The sequence below is a fragment of the Protopterus annectens genome, chromosome 8.part0 (assembly GCF_019279795.1).
Source record: "Protopterus annectens isolate FY-2018-M chromosome 8.part0, PAN1.0, whole genome shotgun sequence".
Lineage (NCBI taxonomy): Eukaryota > Metazoa > Chordata > Ceratodontiformes > Protopteridae > Protopterus > Protopterus annectens.
In genome coordinates, this window is record NC_056741.1 from 1832712233 (window position 1) to 1832734488 (window position 22256).

At 38.6% G+C, this 22256-nt stretch overlaps 1 protein-coding gene across 3 annotated transcripts in view; it reads right to left on the reverse strand.

The window, feature by feature from the left end:
- LOC122809662 (RNA-binding Raly-like protein) overlaps nt 1-22256 on the reverse strand; it is a 904169-nt gene that overhangs the window by 385307 nt on the left and 496606 nt on the right. For all 3 annotated transcript variants that reach the window (XM_044081323.1, XM_044081321.1, XM_044081322.1), the window contains exon 3: nt 6229-6279. In XM_044081323.1, coding sequence (XP_043937258.1) covers nt 6229-6279 — 51 coding nt within the window. The remainder of the gene's footprint in view (nt 1-6228; nt 6280-22256) is intronic.

The window sequence follows — 22256 nt, forward strand, 5'->3', positions numbered from 1 at the left end:
AACCTAAAAAACATTTTCTTTGAAAGGTATTCTTGGTTTAATAAATAAGTACTTTCCTATAACAAAGTATAATTTATTTTTATGATTGTATGTTCCTGATTCAATATTAAACATTGAATTTATCAATTTATCCATGGAATGTGTCTTCATCATGGCTCATTTTCAGGCTTCCATTTAATTCTAACTTTTGGACATTCATTTTTTCTGTTTCAGCACAATGTGAGCTGATATTTGGCTTTAAAATGTTATGTACTACATTGATGATGTTTTTTTTTTGTTTGTTTTGTTTGTAGGAGCAGGACAAGGTGTCCTTCATTTCCTTTGCTCAGGTAATGAATGATAGTTCTGATGTTTTAAGATTTACAAGTTTCTGTTAATTATGAAAGTATTAATTTGTGCCAGATGAAACTAGGAAAGGTTTTCATTCTTGTACAATTCTTGTACTGACAAAGATTATTTGCATTTTCAAAGCAAGCGTCCCACACATGTAAAGCTGGACGTTGTCAAAAGAACAATTGGTTAGAGCTTCAAGGCTTACCAGTAGCAAAGAAGACTATGATTACAAGTTACTTAAACTAAAAACTATGTTTCTAGAAATGGGATATAGTGAGCATCTTTAAATAAAATCATTAAAGATGTTAAGGATGGAAAACATTGTCCTATTTTGTTGGGAAATTTTGTTAGCAATGCTGTAATTGGTTCAAAGGAACAGCTTCATGCATTGTGTTAAAATTTCACATTAAATGATTACAATATTAGATCTATTACCTTAAATATTTAAAGAATTTTGCAAGGCATTGAAGTATTGTTTAAAATAATGGGGGATAAACCAGTGAAAAAAGTGACAAAAGTTCCCATGATATAAAGTTATATACCTATGAAAAGTTATAACCTCTGTTTTGCTATCCTATGATCTTGTATTATAACTGATTTCTCTAGTAAACTTATATACATCATGATTGTATAAACTCTGTTACCTTGTATCAGCTGTTTTGTGTAGTCTAATTAAATTTGTTAAATTGTATGTACTATGTGGAGCTTTTCTCCCCGGGCTTCCACTGAAAAAGGACATGTGTCTAGTTGGACTTTCCCTGTAATCAGATGTAAAATAAATAAAGTTGATTTAGACATGTTTCATTCTGAGATCTCTGGTACTTACACATGTGGAGCATGCATAGTTTGCAGGTTTTTTCATGAGGGGCTACATGTTCAAGTACCAGGTAATACAAAGGTGGTGAAGGACATTTTAAGTGCAATAGTTCATTTATTATTTAAAGGGGAAACTCCATGGTATGTGAGTCCTTCTACACTGGAATGACCACTAGGATGCTTTGTCAATGCATCTTAGAACACCAGTATTCTGTTAGGGCTAAGAACAAGAACAATGATTTTACAGACACATACAGATGAGTACTAATTTAAAAAACTTTTTTTTATTGTAATTTTTTTAAATCAACTATTAGGGGTGCAAATGATATCAATACGATGAAATAGAAAAAATTGCTATAGCAACTTTCTTTCAATGCTAATAATTTTACAAGGGTTAAATGATTTTTTTATTTTGTGGTGTGTACTATAAATGAGATCCTTTTGTTTACTGGTAAATTCTGGTCACACGACCTTTCAATAGTTTTATTTAAACATTTTTGTAAGTGGTTTTGGAAGCTCAAATGAAGTCTTGGTGAACTGTGAGAGATGAAAGTGCTAATCTATATAACAAAACATGATTTTTTTTTACATCTTTTGATTTTTTCCCCTTCTTTGTTTGTTGTGCAACCCACCCTATATTCACTTATCAGTCCTCTATGTGTCTGTGTCCAACCCCAGTCCTCCCCACCATTTGCATGTCTAATGATCCTGTCTGTCTTAGTCTGTGTTTGCTGGACTGTCTCTGCTACCTGACCTTCTTCTTCTATCCCATTTACAGCCATTCCTCACCACCTTCTCTACTTTATCTGTAAAGCATTTCCCTTCCAAAAAAGTTCCCTTCCTTCCTTCCTTTCTTCCCACCACCTTTTATACCTTATAGTTCACCTTATTCTTTTTCCTCAGCTTGCTCTTCCCACCTTTCCTGGCTATCCTGTTTTCTCCACATTTATATAAAGACCATGGTTAGCACTTTGCTGTACACACCTACACTGGTCTGTCAGGTGGCCACTATGCTGCCATTCTTATGCTAATTGAGCAAAAGGTGCAGCTATACAGTGCTATAGACATGTCACCATGCCTTGACTGTAATGCTCCTCTTGTTGGTCAAACGTTGTACTGTAGCTCTGCTACAGCAAAAATGAGTCAACTTTGAGATTCTGCAGAATGAGGTTGCATACCTGTTATGTAAATAGGCTCTTAGAATTTTCTTAGAATCATATTGCACATGCACATGTGTGTTGGGGGATGTGATGCCAGATTCTCTCTGCTCTTTTATGACAAGTTTGGCTGTCCCTTCCACATTTTGCTACAAACAGAATATGTAGCACTTTGGCCCACTATGGAATGGGAAACCTGGTCTGTTTCAGCTGACTATTTTATGTAACATATTTCTAAATACATTCTTATTATGTTTATAATCTACAGAATTAAAATCTTGACAAAAAAGCCTAAAGACTCACAAGTAGAACACAAATAGCAAATAGAATGTAAATCTTCCCCATCAGATTCAGTCTTCTTTCTATATTAGTGATGGTGGGAGTAGTAGATTTTCTAATTATAAAGACAAATATTTATGAACAAAAGATATTTTAAATGGGAAAGCTTTATTAGGAAAATAATGGTGGGAAATGATAGCAATTTCTACAGACAGCAGGTAAGTAATACTGATAAAAACAACACATTGAGGAGACATCAAGGAAGTTGATAAATTTATTTTGCTAGATATCCTTATGCTAATAATACCAGTAATTTTCTGGTGACCCTAACTGGAAAACCTGACCATCTTAATTGTATGTTGTCACCAATAGTTATTATTATAACCTTGTGACCTAATGACTGAGACACCTAAGTGATGGGTTACTGTGTTATTAATGTAGTTGCACATGCAAACGACTGCAGAATTGACAAACCAGTAGTACAAGTCCTACCATGCCACTAATGTAAGTCAAAGTCCAGCATGAGCATGGAAAAAACAGACAGCATCTACAGCTATTAAACTTCGCAACTACAGAAAAGTGATGCAAATGCTAAAGGGCTTGAATGACTGTGCTTCTGTTGTAATTGCAAAATGAGATGAACAAGAATGCCCTTTCACCATTTACATACTGTGTGACTGAAATAAAAAATGGTAGTCAGTCAGTGTACAGATATGAAATGCACTGAATCTGAATCTTTCTGCAAAGTACTGCAGAGGATTAAAGTTAAGATCTGTTAACAAGCTGATTTTTGTAGTTCATGTTTTGCTTCCCCCCCAACCTCTATTTTGCTTACTGTATGACACTATGAGTGTCACTTAATCAGACAAAGATCTCGGGTTGAGCCAGAAAAAAATTCCACTTGGATTATTGCTCTACTCTGGTTAGCAAATTAAAATAAATAAATAAAAATAAAGACAAAAGATTCATTTTGATCAACTTTGACCTAGCAAAAGTAGCCTTTTCAGCTGCTGAACACTATTATTAAGTCATGAAAAACTATGTTATCCAGCTTGAAAACCTGAAAACTGATGAAAGCTCTAATTTTTTGTACAACGGAGTGCATATTTGTGGTGTGTGTGTGTGTGTGTGTGTGTGTGTGTGTGTGTGTGTGTGTGTGTGTGTGTGTTTGCCAATGCAGGGGGACTGTCATGGATACACTGCCAACAGTATGTAGGGAACTGGCACTGATGGGGGTTTGAATACCGCCATTACCAAACAAAACAAAATGTGACTTATTGTACCACTTACTAGCTGTATGTGGAAGACCAGGCTATCAAAAGAGGGGATTTGAATCCCACCACTGGCAACCAGTGTGCTCCCAGGTATGTAAGGCACAAGATTTATGGTCATGAATATATTCCCCAATTTCCAAAATAGGCCTGCTGACTACCAGACAGGATGGTCTCTTGAGCCAAAGCACTGGCATATAACAGGTTAAAATAAAGTAACCAGAAATTGGATTCAGTATGCAATTCACTAAATATAACTTAGTCCCAAGAGTACAAAGAGGATATACACTGCTGTCCTAGGTATGAGCTTTGAACACCTACACCCAGACTAGACTTGCACACTGATCATTTACAGAGCTGATTCTCTGGCCTACCACCCCAGGTTCCTACTCAACACTCTGTCTCACTCTATGAAACACAGTGTCTTCCAATGACCCTAACACATGGCAACTGCTCTGTACATAAATTATTTTACATACATGTGCACACACATATACACACAGTTACCAGAGAAAGCTGGCAGCATTCTCCAGTTCCCCACAGTTGTCTCCCCAGCATGGTAGTACTGCCACTGCCATGGATATGGCCAGAGACCAGACATATACACAGATACACATACCTCCAACCCGACCATTCTTGATTACGCAAATATAAGGTATATAAAAAAGACATGCATCTGGAGTGTTTCTCCCCGGGCCTCTGCTGAAAATTGGCTTTGTTCCAAGTTGGACTTTCCCGGTTAACAAATGTTAAATAAATAAAAAATAAATAAAAATAAAAATGTATATTTCATTGGTAGTATGCTCAAGCAGTCAGGGTAACTGGAGGTGGAAACCACAACTTTGCCCACCTACAGTGTTTAGTAATAATAACACTATTTGCAGGTAATACTAATAATAACAAGAACAATAATAATGATAATAAATACAAAGCACAGGATCATAAAAGTGAATAATTAAAATTAAAACAATTACTAATATACATTAAATATGCAAAGGTCCAAACAATGCAGGGATTATAAAAATCCAGGCAGCACTGGTATAGTACAAAAACATTTATTGCACAAAACTACTTACCCAAGTGCACATCTAATCCAAAAACAAGTAGTCACATGGAAAGTAATTTCATGCAAATACTTTACTCTTAAAAAAGTAAAGCAAGTTTTTTTTTTATCTTGCTATGGGGCAAGACTCCATGCATCATCAGTGAAGGTAACTTCTTACTTTATTATTTTCATTCCAGTGTCATTCAAACTCAGTTATAAAGTGACTATGAATTTTTAAGATAACTGTTTTTTTTTTTTGAGGTGCTGCAGTCTTAGAGTGAAAATAAAAATGGAGAATTTGAACACATACACAAACATCTTTACAATACATATGAAGCAAACAATGAGAAAGCAATGCACTGAACAACCATGCTCACTAAGAAAAGAAAGGAGCACAATACTTTCTGTAGGTCATTTAGTCTTGCTACATGAGGCTCAGAAAAACAGTCTACCGCCAGATCAGTAGTTCATCTTGTTAAAAATGAATTCACTGAGTGTTGCTTTAATGCACCCAGCTTAGTGAAAAATGGTATTTTTAACTACAGATTTTTTCCTAGTGCTGAACTAATGACTATGCCTCCAGAATATTAGAGAAATGACCACCGCAGTTACCAATAAATATGTTTAAATTGGTAAGTTAGTGGAGTTAATTCATTGGTTTGTAAGTTTATGCCACATAGAAAGAACTCTTTGCTATAAAGAATGAGCACTTTTGCAAAGCAGGCTTCTAAACTTGCTTTTGTCACAGGCTCAGTAGGGAAACTGCTGCTTAGGTCTATGTAGTTCACTGGATGTAGTCTGCTGAATGTTTATCTCTGGTACATCACTGACAGCTGTTATACGGGTGTTAGCCCCTTTACTCCAAAGTGCAATGGCCTCAGACTTCATTTATATTATGTAGGGAACAGGGAGGCTTTGTACCACAGAAATTATTATTTTTTTTTGTAGTTTCAGTGAAAGTGTCTTCTCTTTAGCAAGGTTACATTGTCTTTGAAGGAGGTGCACAGATTTTCATTTTAGTAACATGGGTTTTGGAAACATCATGTTTACATATATGACATTCACTATTCTGCTACATAATCAAAAATACCTCATATTTGTTGTTTAAAACTGCAGCAGTTAAACACTTAGATGTATTCATTTTCTACACAAATGAATGTGTGACTTGTTTATTTAGAATATCATTATGACTGCCATCCCTAGGATGATAATTTCTACTTTCTGTTTACCCTCTGGGATAGTTAAGGACATATGAAACAATACCAACACGCATTTAAGACTAATTGCATACCTTACAAGCAATAGCGAGAAAGCAGTTCTTGCTTACCTGTCTGTAAAATTTTCTCTGTAAAAGTCATACTCCAGGTCTGCATTAGAGCTGCAAAAACAAAAATACATCCAGTTATTTACTCAGAAAATTATCCTTTCAGTATCCTCATTTTTAAAGCAACAGTATTCTAAGACATTAATTGCTGTTCATACTTTGTGTCTGTGCCTGTCAGAGAACTACTTTCTTGCATTGTAACAAAACTTGCGCAGCATATCCTATTCTTACTGGTAGGCTTATTCATTTTATTCATTAACGGTACTTTTCTAGTAGGTAGGCTACCAGATAATGGATTAGCACTTTGTTGAGAATGTCATTACCAAGTTGAGTCTATTTGACTGCTGAATGGTCAACTATAGCACCAAGACAAACTGTCCATAATTTTTATTACCCAAGACTCTTCTGAAAGTCATAATCCATAAAAGTCATTAAATATTTTAATAAGTAGTGTAAAAAGATTTTCCAGTTCTGTATATTTCTACTTCCTTTTCGACGGTCTAAAAATGACCACATGGTAACAGTATAAGATACTTTCATCCACAGAGTCCTCATACCCACCAGCAGTTACAGCCACTTTGTTGACTATATACACCCCTTATTGTTATGAAGAAATAACCTTTATGTATTTTACTGGTGGCTTCGGATGAACTACATGAAACTGTGTGAAGATCATTAACATCATGCCATAAGACCCAGTCATGTGTTGGACAATTTAAACAGAAGAGTATTTATGAAAGCACAAGAAATGTTAACTACCTGATAACATATCCTAAGCCAATATGAACAATTTCTGCAGAAGTAAAAGTTATCTGAATAATTCCATATTAAAGAGAACTATCACTAATTCAGGGGTTGCTGCTGCAAACAACTTTGCATTTCAGTGCTTCATTTACAAATGCAGTAACTACTGCCTTTGAAGAATAAATTGCCTATGGTGCATTAAAATGGTGTGCTGGTGATAACATTTCCTGAACTAAATCAGCTATGCAATAGGGAATGGCTGTCAAACAATGACAAAAAGGTGATAGTTACTAGGCATGCAGTCCTGGAGACCATTAAGGAGCCTGGCTGAAATTCCCAATTGCTCCAAAGTACTGTCTGGTTAAATGACTTGTTCAATGTCACACAGTAGGCAAATAAAGGTAAAAGGATTTAAACAATGCACCTGTAAGCAACTCATTAATAAATTTGAGCTTTAGTTCTCTGTACTAATTGTAGACTAACAGTTTTTAACTTAATACAAAAATCCTTTACAATTTGATCGTGTAGAAAAAACTGCACCACTGTAGTAAGCAACAATAATTACATAAAGAATGCCAAAGATCAGATTGTTCTGATCATCACTCCAAATAAGGCAGACTATGTGACATGAGAAATGTCAATCCCTTTGCAGTTGCTGGAGGTTGCAAAGAAGATACTTCAAAAATATATTATAAAAATGCAACATATTTAGATTACTAAAATGCAACATGTTTTGACTATATTATACAACACATGCCCATTCATTCTTATAGTGCGATGAATAAAGCAAAACAATTACAGACAATATAAATGCTACAGCAGCCTTTGTTCAACATCCCACAAATCACACAAAAAATCAGAAATATTACTGCATACAGCATACTGTTTTTTGGTGGGGAGGGTAGCTTACATGCTTGCAGGACACCTGCATCCCATTTTTGACCTCTCTATGTCTTGTCTGTCATCACCAATAACTATCACCTCTGATATCACTCCGCACAGGTCTGACCTACATGAATGGCTAATACTGTGTTGTTTCAGCATACACTTTCAAACAATGCTGAATCATGGACAAATAGGGCCCTATGTAGGGTAATGATTTAAGCCTCCAAATAGCTATACCAGTATCTCATTACTTGGCTGTTTCTCCTTTATTACCATAAACAGTTTTTAAGCCTATCAGTGTACATACTGTTTAATTCTTTGCTTTTACAAGAAATTTGGATTTCATTTAAACCTTATATTTCAAATTTTACATAAAAATTCACTTGCTACCTTTTTTAAACAAAACAAAAGACTCTCAAATTGAAAACAGTCTAAGCAGGAGAAACAGTACACTTCTGTTCCCCTGAAACTCACATAACACATCTGGCAATCCATTAAACTACAGGAGATGTGCTAGGATCAGATTGTTTTGATCATCACTCCAAATAAGGCAGACTATGAGACCAGATGGCTTAGTGGTTAAGGTCTTCCATCTCAAACTCACCAGTAATAGAGTTGTGGGCAGCAGCACAAAATCTACATGGTGCCCTATAGGGGGAAGAGTTGTACAGACCAACCACTTTTGGCATCTACTGTGGTGCGCAGTATCCTCAAGATAGGAGAACATGGATCAAAGACTGCACGCTGTGGCAGGGCTAGCCACTCGATGGTGTAAAATATGGCTCTAGGTGATTCGGTCGTGCTGACTAATGTCGCCAAAAATGGGAATGGTAGTTACCGTTGATAAGTGTGTTGAGGATCTGGCTTACTCTCACCCACGCCAGGGACCCTTGCTAATGGTGGGAGGGGTATATGTGCCCCTATTGGCCAGTATGTGCTCGCCATAAAGCCCAGCAGCCCTGGGTCAATAAGCTACTGACTGGCCAGTGTCTAGTTGGCTAGCCTGGGTTACCTGGGAAAGCTCTGTTGAGAGAAAGCTGGACGTAAAATCAACCAACCTGCCAAGCATGAACTGAGAATTGCTATGCTTAATGTAAGTTCACTAATAGGATGCAGCTTGGAAATGGATGACATGATGATATGGAGGAGACTGGACATCCTATGTATCCAAGAGATGAGATGGAAGGGCAGTGTAGCAAAGCCACTTGGCTTGGGATCCAGAGTCTACTACTCAGGTGGAAGGCGGGCTAGAAATGGTGTAGGAATTGTGGTGAGAGAGGCTTCAGAAGGCAGTAAGGGATATCATCAGAATTAATGACAGACTCATGGCAGTCAGACTCCAGTGTAATGATAGGGCAGTATTCATAATCTCAACCTATGCCCCACAGCAGGGTTATGATAGTGAGGAAAAGAGTGCATTCAGACAGCAGTTGCAGGACCTACTAGATAAAGCAGGACAACATGAATTGGTGTCGATAATGGGTGACTTGAATGCGCATATTGGGACAGACAGAATAGGATATGAGGATTGCCTAGGTCCCGATGGGTGGGGAACAGGAATACAAAAGGAGAAGCCATTCTAGACTTCTGTCTGGCAAATGGCTTGATAGTAGCCGACACATGGGTCAGAAAGAGAGACAGTCACAAGATCACATGCAAGAGTCGTCAACATGCAACTCAGGTAGACTTCCTCCTAGTAAGGAAAAGGCACTGGGGTAGAATCAATGATTGCAAAGTCATCTCCAGTGAAACAGTCGGCCCACCCCATAAACCACTAGTTGCCACAATCAGCTGCAAGCAGTGGTCAGAGAAGGCTCTAAGGTCAACAGAGACCAGGCTGAAGACCTGGAAGTTGACTGGAGAGAAAGTACAACAGTTCAAGGAATTACTCAGGGCTCTAGCATCCCAAGAAAAGGAGGAAATAGATGGAGTTGAAGACGAATGGCAGTGCCTAAAAACAGCATGTGTTAGGACTACAGAAAAGATATGTGGCCGAGCCTGGTATGGAAATAAGGAACATAAGGAAAGCTGGTGGTGGAATGCAGAAGTCCAGGAAGTCATCAAAAAAGAAGGAGTGCAGGAAGAAGTGTGAGACAGAAAAGACTGACCGGGCTAGGAAGGACTACTAGCTGGCTAACAAAAACACAAAGAAAGAAGTAGCAATAGCAAAGAATAGGGCATTGGAGGCACTCTATCACCTTCTGGAAATTGATTCAGTAAGGGACACAAAGAAACTATATCGGGTTGCAAGGCAAAGACAGAAAGATAAAGAAGATAGTCAGACACCCTTCATAATGGGTGCCAGCAACAACCTACTCACCAGTCCAGAGGACATCAAAGGCAGATTGAAGGAGTATTTCCAGCAGCTTCTGAATGAAGAAAACCCCACAGAAGCTGTACTGCCCCAGAAACAACCCACGATGAGAGAAGAAGAGGAGCCCACCCTAGAAGAAGTAAGAACAGCACTAAGGAAGATGAAGTCAGGGAAGCAGCAGGCTCAGATGAGGTCACAGCAGATATGATAAAGATGCTGGGTGAGATAGGGGAGAAATGGCTCCTGAGGGTACTAATAGCAGTGTGGAGAGAAAGGCATATCCCAGATGACTGGAGAATAAGCATACTTGTGCCAGTGTACAAGAACAAAGGGGACATCCACAACTGTGGGCAGTGCAGAGGCATCAAACTCCTATCACACTGTATAAAAGTTCTGGAGAGGGTGATTGATAAACAGATATGCAGAGTAGTAAAATGTAAGATGGGAGATGAGCAGTTTGGATTCAGATCAGGATACAGCATAATTGACCCGATGTTTGCATTGAGACAGATACTCGAGAAGAATCTAGAGATGAAGAGAGAGTCCAACTGGGCATTCCTAGACATGGAGAAAGCATATGACAAGGTCCCAAGGAAGCTGATCTGGGCAGTACTGTGGTGGTTTGAAGTCCCAGAAGCATTGGTAGAATTAGTGCAGGCTATGTACAAGGACCCAATGACTCAAGTATGAACAGTGTTCGGCCTCCCAGTGAAAGTGGGTGTACATCAGGGTTCAGCTCTGAGCCCACTGCTGTTCATACTGGTGATGGACTATATTAGCAAACAGGTCGAAGGGGATGGATCAACAAAGCTGCTGTATGCAGATGATGTGGCAGTTCAGGCAGACTCTGAGCTAGAACTTCAGCATAGAATAGGAGAATGGAATGCAAATCTGAAGGCACATGGGATGAAACTAAGCACAGATAAGACAGTGGTAATGGCAGCAAATTGGAGAAATCAGAAGACGCTGAGAATAGACATAGAAGGGAAGATAGTGGAAAAGGTAAAAAGCTTCAAGTATCTGGGACGGGTAGTTGAGGAGAAGGGTAGTCTGAATAAAGATGTCAAAGCTAAAATCAGAGGGGCTGCAGCCAACTGGCACAGAGTATCAGGTGTAGTCTATGACAGAAGAATGCCAAAGAAGCTGAAAGACAGTGGTGCGACCAGTACTACTGTGTGGTAGTGAAACCTGGGCAGTAAAGGCAGAACAGTTGAAGAAGCTAGAGGTGATGGAAATAAAGTGCCTGAGAAAGGTGGTAGATGTACACTGTGGGACAGATAAAGAAATGATGACATAAGAGCAGAAGCCAAAGTAGCTCCAATTGCAGAAAAGATCAAAGAGAACAGATTACGGTGGTTTGGGCATATGTGTAGAAAAGCAGAGGACAATCTGGTGAGAAAGATTTGGGACAAATAGGAAGAAGGTAAGAGGAAGCAAGGACATCCAGCAAAGAGGTGGATGGATTGTGTGAAAGGAGATCTGCAACAGTCAGGCATGAGTGTTGAAGAAGGCAGGAGTGTGGCACTGAATTGAGAGAGTTGGCGACAGTTAACATGATAGCCCAACTCCATGAAGAAAAATGGGAAAAAGGGGGCTGATGGTGGTGATGATGATGATGTGCTAGGATTCATACTGAAGTAGCATGTAGTGAAGTACTATATGACATTGTCAGTGTCAGTGGCATGGCAGGTAGCACACTCGCCATTAGTGCAAAAGGTTATGGATTCTGTTTTCACACCAGGTAGATCCATTGCTGACACTGCCATGCAGCATAAAGGGGGTGCTTGCCTCCTGAATATGCTGTCCATCTAATGAGATGTTAAACTGAGGCCCCATTTGCTTGAGTTGTTGGTAGCTCAGATGGATGTAAAAAGATCCCAAAGCAACTATCAAAAAGAGTAAGCCAAATTTCTCCCAGAAGTATAAACACCATCTTGGGTCTTCCCTGAAAAGAGGCTCCAACTTAGTCAACAAAGCATAAATAAAAAAAAGGCTGCTGGAATTCAAAAGACATATGTATAATGCATTTGTTAACAGCCTGGTATAGCCCACTGGACACAAGTGACCCTTTTCTGGAGAAGCCCAGGAGTACTGTCTGGTGAAGTAACTTGACAGAGTCACACAGAAGACAAATGAGGTTGATAGATTCAAACCATGTACTACAGGAAGCAGCTCTTTAACAGTTCATAGCCTCAGTCATCTGCACTAAATGTTAGACAAGCTACTGTAGCCCAAACATGCATTTCACACCTGTGCGTCTTCAAAAAAAACAAGCCAAATTAAACCTTTATTCATAGTTAAAATACTAAGATTAAACTCTTGACTTCATGCTGTCCATTTTATTTGTAGCTAATTATTTGTAGCTAACTAATAAAACACTCACATGATAACACTTCTCTTTACTACAATTTCCTTATCATATTGTCTTTTACACCATAAATACTCTGGTTCATAGATAATTATTAAGCTTGCAGTCCAGGGAACCATTGAGGATCCAAGCCCAAATTTCCAGTTGGCCCACATCACTGTCTGGATAAGTGACTTGCTTAAGAACAGGACATAAATATGAGGCAAATCAGAGATGTTCTGCAAAAATAGAGATAGATAAGAGCAAACTACTCTAACACACTTAAAAAGGTAACAGAACATCATGTTTAGCATTAGTATATATTTTCTGAACCACAAGAACTATGAAACTCTAATGTCTGACATTGACTGACTGTAACCCTGAGTAAATTACCAAAGAAAACAAACAAAAAAAAGAAGTTGACAGAGATCTGGCAGTTGGATTAAGGCTCTTGGCTATACCTAAAGTAGAGTTTGATTCTGCATGACTCTGTTAACTAGACAGTGCACTCTAAGTGGGGCATTTTACACACACACACACACACACACACACACACACACACACACACACACACACACACACACACACACACACACACACACACCTATCTACCTAAGTTGTTTCAAAAATAAGTACAGCCTAAGCTCTTTAAGTGCAGCAAACAAGGTTTGGATGCTAGCAAACAGGAATTTAATGCAAGCAGTCCAACCATCTGTCTGTTCATGCTGAACAAAAAATAAGAGAAACCTTCATCTCCTTTTCACTGCAAATGCTTCACTCAAATTACATGCCAATTCCTGAAATCATATTTGCTCTGCATGTCAGCACCAGTATCTTTCATTGGCTGATGCCTTGAGCCAATTTGATTGGAGCTGGCACACAGAGAGGGAAATTGCCAGGAATATCAAATGGTATAGTTTTTTTAAATATTAAACTTCTGTCTCTCTTTTTTAATTAATGTTGTATGGCCAGGCCCACCAGCCAGCACTGGGTCCTCGGCAGCTGCCTATGTCATCTTGTGCTGGATCCGGTCCTGTGTATATATGTGCATGTGCGTGAACACATGTATGTTTGCACTCTCTCTCTCTCTCTCTCTATATATATATATATATATATATATAATATATGTATATATACTGTATATGTACCATGTGTGTGTTTAAGTGCATCTACTATATATACTGTATATGTCCTACATATGCATGTATGTGCGTGTGCTGTATATATTGTATATGTGCTATGGTGCAGAATATATAAAGAGTTGGAAGACATACTTCCATAGTAGCAGAAAGGACTCTATCTGTTTATATGAAAATCTTTCAAACTGTGATATACTGCAGTTTCAAAGGATGCTTTGGTGCATAGTATGGCTGTTTTTGAATTTTAACAGTCCTGTTATTCAGGCTGTGTAATGTATTTATATATGTACTTTCCTCCTGCCTTATCTGTGTTCAGTAATGTGTAACATATGCTAATAATACTGCATACTACTCACTGATTTACATGGTAGCACTTCAGTGCATTTTTCATTTTACTGGCCCAGCACAATATGGAATACATCTCTGAATATTTTCCACAACTACTAAGAGACAAATCATAAGGTATCACAGCAGTCAGTTACAAGACAACAGATTAACAGCCTAAGAATGTAGTCTGATAAAAATAAGTGTGTCTAACTCAGTCTAACTCATCCAAGCAGTAATCATTTTACTGACTTTCCACTTCATTTTGAGTGAAATTGAATTCAGACTTTATTCTCCATATCCCTGTGTAAGCTGCTTTGCTACCTGCACCCCTAAAAATATATTCATGCTTGTATATATGGGTCTACTTCTATATCCCAAAAAGCCACAATACCGAAGACCAGAAGATCGAGATGAGGACAAAACTCAAAATCACGAATTGTGTAAGTATTCCCAGGGCAAGTGAATACTTACCCAAAACAACAGTAAATCACAGTGCACCTGCATCAGGGAGCATATTTACCATATTAACAAGGGCAATAGTATTAATGCACTTGCCAAACATCTATTGAACACTGACTCTACTCACAGTTTTCAGTTTTAGTAGTTGCTAGAGTCTATGAGAATGTGAGACAAGGGGATATACGTAATAGAACTGAAGATCTGGAATCCACTTGGATTGTAAGGTTGAGTGGGGGGGGGTGCAGGGCATGGACTAAATGAGTCTGTTCCTTTAAAACCTAAATTAAAGCTGAGACTCCTAAAGAGATAGTTTTAACAATATAATATTATAAGTAAGATATACAGCTTGTTTCATTGTTTTTATAAATATATATATTCTGTGTTTTAAAATGTTCATTATGTGTTTTTAAATGTACTATGTCTCTTTTAGTTTAAATATATGTCATGTGATTTTCAATTTGTATAAAGGGTGTGTACTTGTTAGTGCTTTTTGATACACCTGATGATGCCTATTTGGTGAAAGCGCTTGTGTTACTGTTTGTGCACTGAAGTAAAAGTTTTTGAACTGGATATAGCAGCCGTTTCTGTGTCTTCCTCTACTCATTGTTCATTGGATTTTGTACTTCAGACACAGTGTGTGAGCCATTAAAAGGATTCTAATACTTTGTTTAGACATTTATCGAAATTTCCTACTTACAAGTTTTTATTTTTTGCTTTAGACACTGTCACAAAGAATAGTAGAGGGGGACCTTGGGATGATTTACTTGAGCTGTGTGAACTTAAATGGCAAATTAGATTAAATGCTGAAACATCACCAGGTTTGAATGATGGACTATCACTGGCTAGTGTTTTAAGGTTACGTTCATATGATGTGTAACATTTTTTCTGGGTTATGCGAAGTCTGTATTTTTCTTCTTTTTTTAAGTGTATGTTTCTTTAACAAACTTATTTTGTGGACTCATACTTAATGCAAATAACTTTGTAACTGGGGGCTTTGATTGGTCTTGATTATCATGTGACTGGGAAAGAAAGTATTTAAATGTGAGCATTGCATTGATTATTTTGTATTCTGATGAAGTTGTGGTTACATTTGACAAAAGCACTCAGTGCTGGTTTTTATACAATAAAGTTTCCTTTGGTTTTTACTGATAGTCTCTGGGACATGGCTTCTAGCTTCATTTTGGAGTCTGATACAATGGCAGAATAGTGAAGCAAGCATACACCTTGGGTATGTTAGCCTTGACAATGTTGAATTATAAAACACACATTAATTGCTTTCCAAGAGACTTAGAAGAGCAAAAGCCATGCATGCCTAAGTAAAAAAAACAGTTGGAGGCTACCATGGATACCATGCTAAATATAATTAACATCTTCATGTGGCTGTTATCATAATTCAGTCAATGGAACAGCCATGGCAGTGGGCACAGGCATTACCATGAGGTGTCATGACTGGCAATGTGTTTGTGACTTTGCATACAATTTTAAGGTGTTCTTCACCAGTGCCAACTGTGATGGCTCTGCTCTATTCAGATATATTATGAAAGATTAGTTATTGAGGTGTGAGCAGGAAGGTAAAATGCTGTTTGACATACGTGTCAAATTTGAAACCCCTCAAAGATCCTATAACAGGAATCAGAAGGGGGCCAAATCTCTATGGTCTCAGAAATCTCAGTGGCAATACTTTGACTCCACATCAGATGGAGGTGACTGTGGCAGAGGTGGCTGTTTTAATGGATGCTGACCCAGAGGTCATGGACTTCCATGAAATCATAGATTTCAGGGACCTTTTTTGGGCAAACATTTTCAATGTCCCTGAGGGCTTACCTTAGTAGACAGTTGGGGTTTGCTTACCTCTCCACTCAACTAGAAGGATGGCCATCATGCAGGATGTCTGGGTGACAGAGAAACTATCCAGAGATTAAATGGTATCCTTTTACCACTCCTTGCCTCATCAGTGAGAGATGATCCAAGATGTTCCACCCCATCAAATTAAAATGGCCAAAAAAGCAGTTCTATGAGCCATCCAAGAGGTCCCACCAAACCAGAGAGGGTCTGGAATCTATTCAAAATTATTTATAGTTCCAAAGAAAAACAAGAAAGTCAGGCCAGTCCTGGGCATCAGTAACCTACATTTATATATTAAGAAGACCCCATTCAGAATGGTCAAGGTGCAAGTGAATTTGCCCTGCCTGAAAGGAAATGATTTGATGAACTCCATACACTTCCAGAATGCCTACCTCTGCACCAAAACTGCCAAAGCATTCTGCAGTTCCTGCACTTCCAGCTAGAAGCCAGTCATTTTCAGTTTAGAGTCCTGCCCTTTGGTATCACCACAGCACCCCCCCCCCCAGGTTTTCACCAAATGCATGACAGTAGTCATAGTCCACCACAGACTCAGAGGGATCTGGATGTTCCCATAATTAAATGATTGGCTCCTTCCTGATTGGACCAGGGAGTCTCTTGTCACAGTCAGAGATTACTTGCTATAGCATTGCCTATCCTTGGGTATTTCTGTAAAATATTAAAATTAAAAGCCTCAACCAATTGAATCCATACTTGTAATAGGCTGACATCTGGACACAAACTGCATGGTAGTCTTCTTCAAAGCAAAATACAGTCCCTTAGAGTGAAGCTCCAATGTCTGTTTCAATTCATTCCTATGGCTTCTCTGATAGTCTGAGTTTTAGGGATGATGGCCTCAACAATAGTCATAGTTATTCAAGTATGATGTTACATGCAGATACTACAATGGATGCACAGTGTTCAGTGGTCCCAAATTTCATATCACCCCCCCAGTAATGAAATGCATCACCCATCTGTGTAGGACTTATCTGAAATGGTTACTGACATCTCCAACAGTTTCAATAGGTGTTGGGTGGCCCTTTGCTGTTCCTACACAGATGGTTAGGTAGGGGACATTTTGCGATATCTTGAATTTAGGCAGAAGCCAGTCTTCAAATCAGTATCCTGGAAATGGTTTTGGTTACCCTTTTATTGCAGGAAGTCCAGGACCTCCTACTCTTGTGAATGATTTCCATTGCAACAGACAACATGTCTATTATATGGTAATTAAACAAGCAAGAAGGATCCGACTCCTACTCCTTTTGCAGAGTGGCCATGAGAGTTGGGTAATGGGTAAATGCTTTGCATCACTTTCTGATTGCAATGCATATTCCAGAGAGGATAAACTGTCTCGTGTACATGCTCTGCACATTCATCTGGATGCCTCATGAGTGGTCTTTCAATCCAGAGTCACCCAGCTTCACTGTCATCTGTCTGTGTCCTCATTCAACACCAAGTGCAGCAGCTAGTTCACCATGATCCTTCTACAGCAAAAGTCTCAGAGAGATGATGATATCTGTCAGTGGCCCACCAGACTTCACCTCTCCCCCTTATCTCATTTTATTTCAGAAAGCAGCAGCATGAAAAGCCACAATGATCTTCATTGCCCCATTTTAGCCTAGGCAAATCTGATTTACCTTGCTCATGCCTCACATAATAAAGTGACCATGGCTTCTAGATCCTTGCTAGGATCTTCTTTCACACACATCTGGGAAGCTTTACCCAAACTTACAGAACCTGAAATTAACCATATGGTTTCTCAGTTCCCTTGATTTGATGGCCAAATACCCTTTGTTTTCACAGACAGTGTTTCACATTCTCCCTGCTTCATAAAATAATGCACTGGAATCAGAATACAGACCCCTTTTCTGATTTCATTCTTGTGGTCCTGGAGTTACTATTAAATCTATATGAGGCTGGTTCTAGTTGCTCTACGATTAAGGTAAAATTAGCATCCATTTCCTATTTGTTCTCTTGAATCTCACAAATTATGAAAGGTCCTTTTGAAAGGAAACTTTTTTTCTATGCCTTCCAACAGAAGACCTGATTCCTCTTTGGGACCTCAATGTTGTTCTAGAAATTCTGACAGGAGCCCCCTTTGAACCAGTCCCTTCTGCAGAACTAAACTTTTTGTTATGGAAACCTCTATTCTTGGTAGTCATTACATCAGCATGGAGAATTTCAGACTTGCAAGCTTTATCTTCTTCCTCTCTGTACTTAGTTTTTCATAAAGACTAAGCTTCTCTTCAAATTGACCCTTCCTTTATTCCCAAAACTGCCTCAGAGTACAATCTAAACTGGCAAATCAGTTTACCTGTTTTCTTCTCTAATCACATTAACAAAGAAGGGCACATCCTCCACACCCTAGATGTGCATAAACATCTCAGATTTTACTTCCACAGAACAAAAGCAATAAGACAAGATACATTTATTTTGCCACAAACAAGATGGGTTGAAAAGTTTCAAAGATAACTCTGTCTAGATATCTTTCTTTTTTAAAAAGTTTTTATTGGATTTTCAATTTGTAAAACAAATGCAACAAGATTTACAGTCAGAGATTTGTGAACATAATAAATGAAAAAAAATAAATTAAACCTCACAGACAGAAGAAAAAAAAACAACTATTTACAGGAGTGTCTATTAACCATCAAGTCATTCAAGTTATTATACATTACATTACATCTAAAATGAAGTCATTTTTGCTTGTCAAGTAGATCTCTAAGTTTTGTCCATGCATTGTAACAAGAGGTAGTCCTGGTTGTTCTTGACTTAATTGTAATGACAGATGTCTTTCTGATTACATTTTGTTGCAGATACTTCATGGGACAATTTATTACCAGCTAAGCCTAGAACTCACTCCACAAGGTCTGCCTCCATTTTCAGAGCCTTTTTCAAGAGGTCTACAATAGATAAAATTTATGCTACAGCAACATGGTCAATGTTGTATACTTTTTGTAAGCACTGCAAGCTGAATATAACTTCCAGATCTGGAGCATCCTTCAGAGCTAAAGTTCTCAAATGCCACTGAGGAATTCAGTTAGGCTGGAATTCTGGCTCATTAGTCAGACTGAATGGACTGGATGAAACAAGATATGGAAGTTACGTCCTTAACACAATGCTGGATGCTTTTCATCTTAGTCAATGTGATATGACATCCCTCCCTCCTGATATGACATCCCTCCCTCCCTCCATCCCCCTTCCAAATTCTCGCTGCTTCTTAAGGATCTGGCAGGCCAGCTTGAAGCACTTCTGACCCTTCCTTGTTATATTATTCAAATCTGTATACATAATCCTATTAACATTAGTGAACAAACTCGATCTGAGGTCAGTTAATGCACAAGGGGATTATGGGAGTGAAAAATCTTCTGAAGGCTCAGTACGCATCAATCATACTGAACAGTCTAGGATGAAAAAGATTCAGCATTATGGTAAGTACGTAACTTCAGTTTTTCTCACTAAGAGAAAACCAGCTGAAATTAAACGCAGGATCTCACACCTTGCTGTTAACTGTTTGCATCTGACCCTTTTACATTTTTTAGCTAAGCATTTCCTGACTGGCTTTTTTACACCACTCTGTAATTACAAACAATTCTTTCTGAGGCAGAAAGATCTCATATTTCATGCTCAATTATTACATTTTCCAGGATACTAAAGTTATATGTTGCATATATATTTTTCCTCTATAAAAGAACAAATAAAATTCTACTGCCACTAAGACATCTTGTAAATGCAATTACAGAATGTAGTTTCATCTGTAAATTTCACATAGTTTAACTACAACTTATAAATGTGTTAGTGTGAACTAAGAAATGTAAAAAGAGGAAAATAGTTCAAATATCAGATTTTACATCAGTTTCTCTCCCATGACATCACCCGATAATAAATTTCAGGTTTTAGCACCTTGGGGAAAGGGGAATTTCCTTTGCTTTTACCAGTTTCTTTCAGTCAGGTGTGCATTTGTCAGAAGGCTTCATTACCTGAGGCATCTTTGGCTAGATGAACTGCCAGAACTAAGGCCCTGATGAGCTGAAATGGTACCTTAGCAAGAAACACATCAATGCACACCTCATAGTTGTATTTTGTCTCCAAATTTTCCATATCTTGAAAAAAGAACTGTTTCTCTGATCCAGCAGTTTTGATCATCTCAAAGACTGATGTGCTGGCCTTGTTGATCTATGGTCACAAAACCTGGCTCCAGCCAACTTATTGAATACCTGTGGTACCACTGCCCCCAACCCATCCCCACCAACATCTAATACTGCCTTGTATATAACCCTTCCTGCCAGTTGTTCAATCAGGCCAGCTGATGTTAACTTTGATCTTGCGGGTGGAGGGGTTGGGTGGGAGCAGAGAGGACAACAAACTGTCAAATCAAGCAGTGCTATACCACATTTTGTATTTTGTTTTTCAACCTACCATTTACTTTCATTCATGACTAGACAATCTCAAAAATAAACTACAACCGATAATAAAAACCCAGCAGTCATATGTTAAAAAACAAACAACAACTAAAATCTGGACTACATGCTGCTGAAATTATTTGACTAAGCTCGTTTACACTAACATTTTCATACACCAAATAGGTGCCATCAGCTTACTAAGACAGGTACACTTGGGGGGGGGGGGGTCGATTTATGTCCTGTTCCTTACCTTGACAGGTACACAATTATACCACCTGAGCCCACAAGCCCCACTTGTTGATCCTCCGCAGTTTTACCTGCTCATTTTCAATATGCATATCAATACCTATATCTCTAAGTTCAAACGATAAGCTCTCACATAAAAGCACTCCTAATGTCAGTCTGGTTGTCAGCAGTACACATGCTGCACCCATCACTCACAGTTCAAAGCAGACACATAGACACGTATACTGAGGCATCTAAAAGTAACCTTTCTAAACCCCATAGACCTCGTAGATGAAGTACACATGACAAATACCCTCATCAGCCCCGTGTACACTCTTTCAAAACAACACCCACATCAACATATACAGATACATCTCATTGATCCTCTACTTCTAAACCCATAAGGAAAGCCTCTACACAATCCACAATTCTGGTCACTGGAAAATCCATTGTGAGACACACTGATGTCCCTCTCACCAAGCTGAGTAAGGAGAAAGCCACGGTCAGTTGCTTATCAGGGGCCAGGATCTGCCACATTACATACTCAATCAGGTCATTGGACCAGAAGTACCAGTATGACTCAATCATAGCCCATGTGGGTTTAAATGACCCGAGACGTATCTCCCTAGACTATGTGAAGAGAGACATCATGGAGCTCTTGGGATACCAAGCTGGTATGAGCCTAGCACTGAGCAGCAATTTACCTTCTCCAAGGATGATGCCAAAATGTGAATAGAAGATGACTGACTTTAATAATTGGCTTAGTTTCTGGTGTCATTCTAAGAGGGTGCAATATTTGTCAGAATGTGAGGAGATGGTCAACAGACCACACTGCTTTGCCAGGGATGGTCTGCACCTCTCCCCTCTAGACTTTCAAATATTAGCTAAAATATTGTCCTCCTCCATAGTGCCTTTTTTAGGCAATGCCAAACTGAAAATACTTCCAAAATAGCAAATCAAAACCAAGAAAATCTAAAAGTGTTACTGCTCAGTGCTAGGAGTCAAAACAAAAAACTCCACTTCCTACAAGCTTTCCCTTTTGAATGCTGATATCTGCACGATCACTGAGACATGATTTAAAGTCATGGACTGCACACTGGCAGTGCAAGCCTATAATGCCTTCCACACATTTAGAACAGCTACTACACAGACAGGGACTAAATAAGGAGGTTTCTTGATTTGCATAAAAAATAAATATACCTGAAGGCTGGCTAAGGAGAACAATGCACTTGAGCTTCTCCACATTCAAATCACTAGAGGCAAATTCTCATACCACTTCCTTGCAAGCTATAGGTCCCACTCTATGACCCAGGAAACCCATAACGTCTATATAAACGTATTGGAAACAC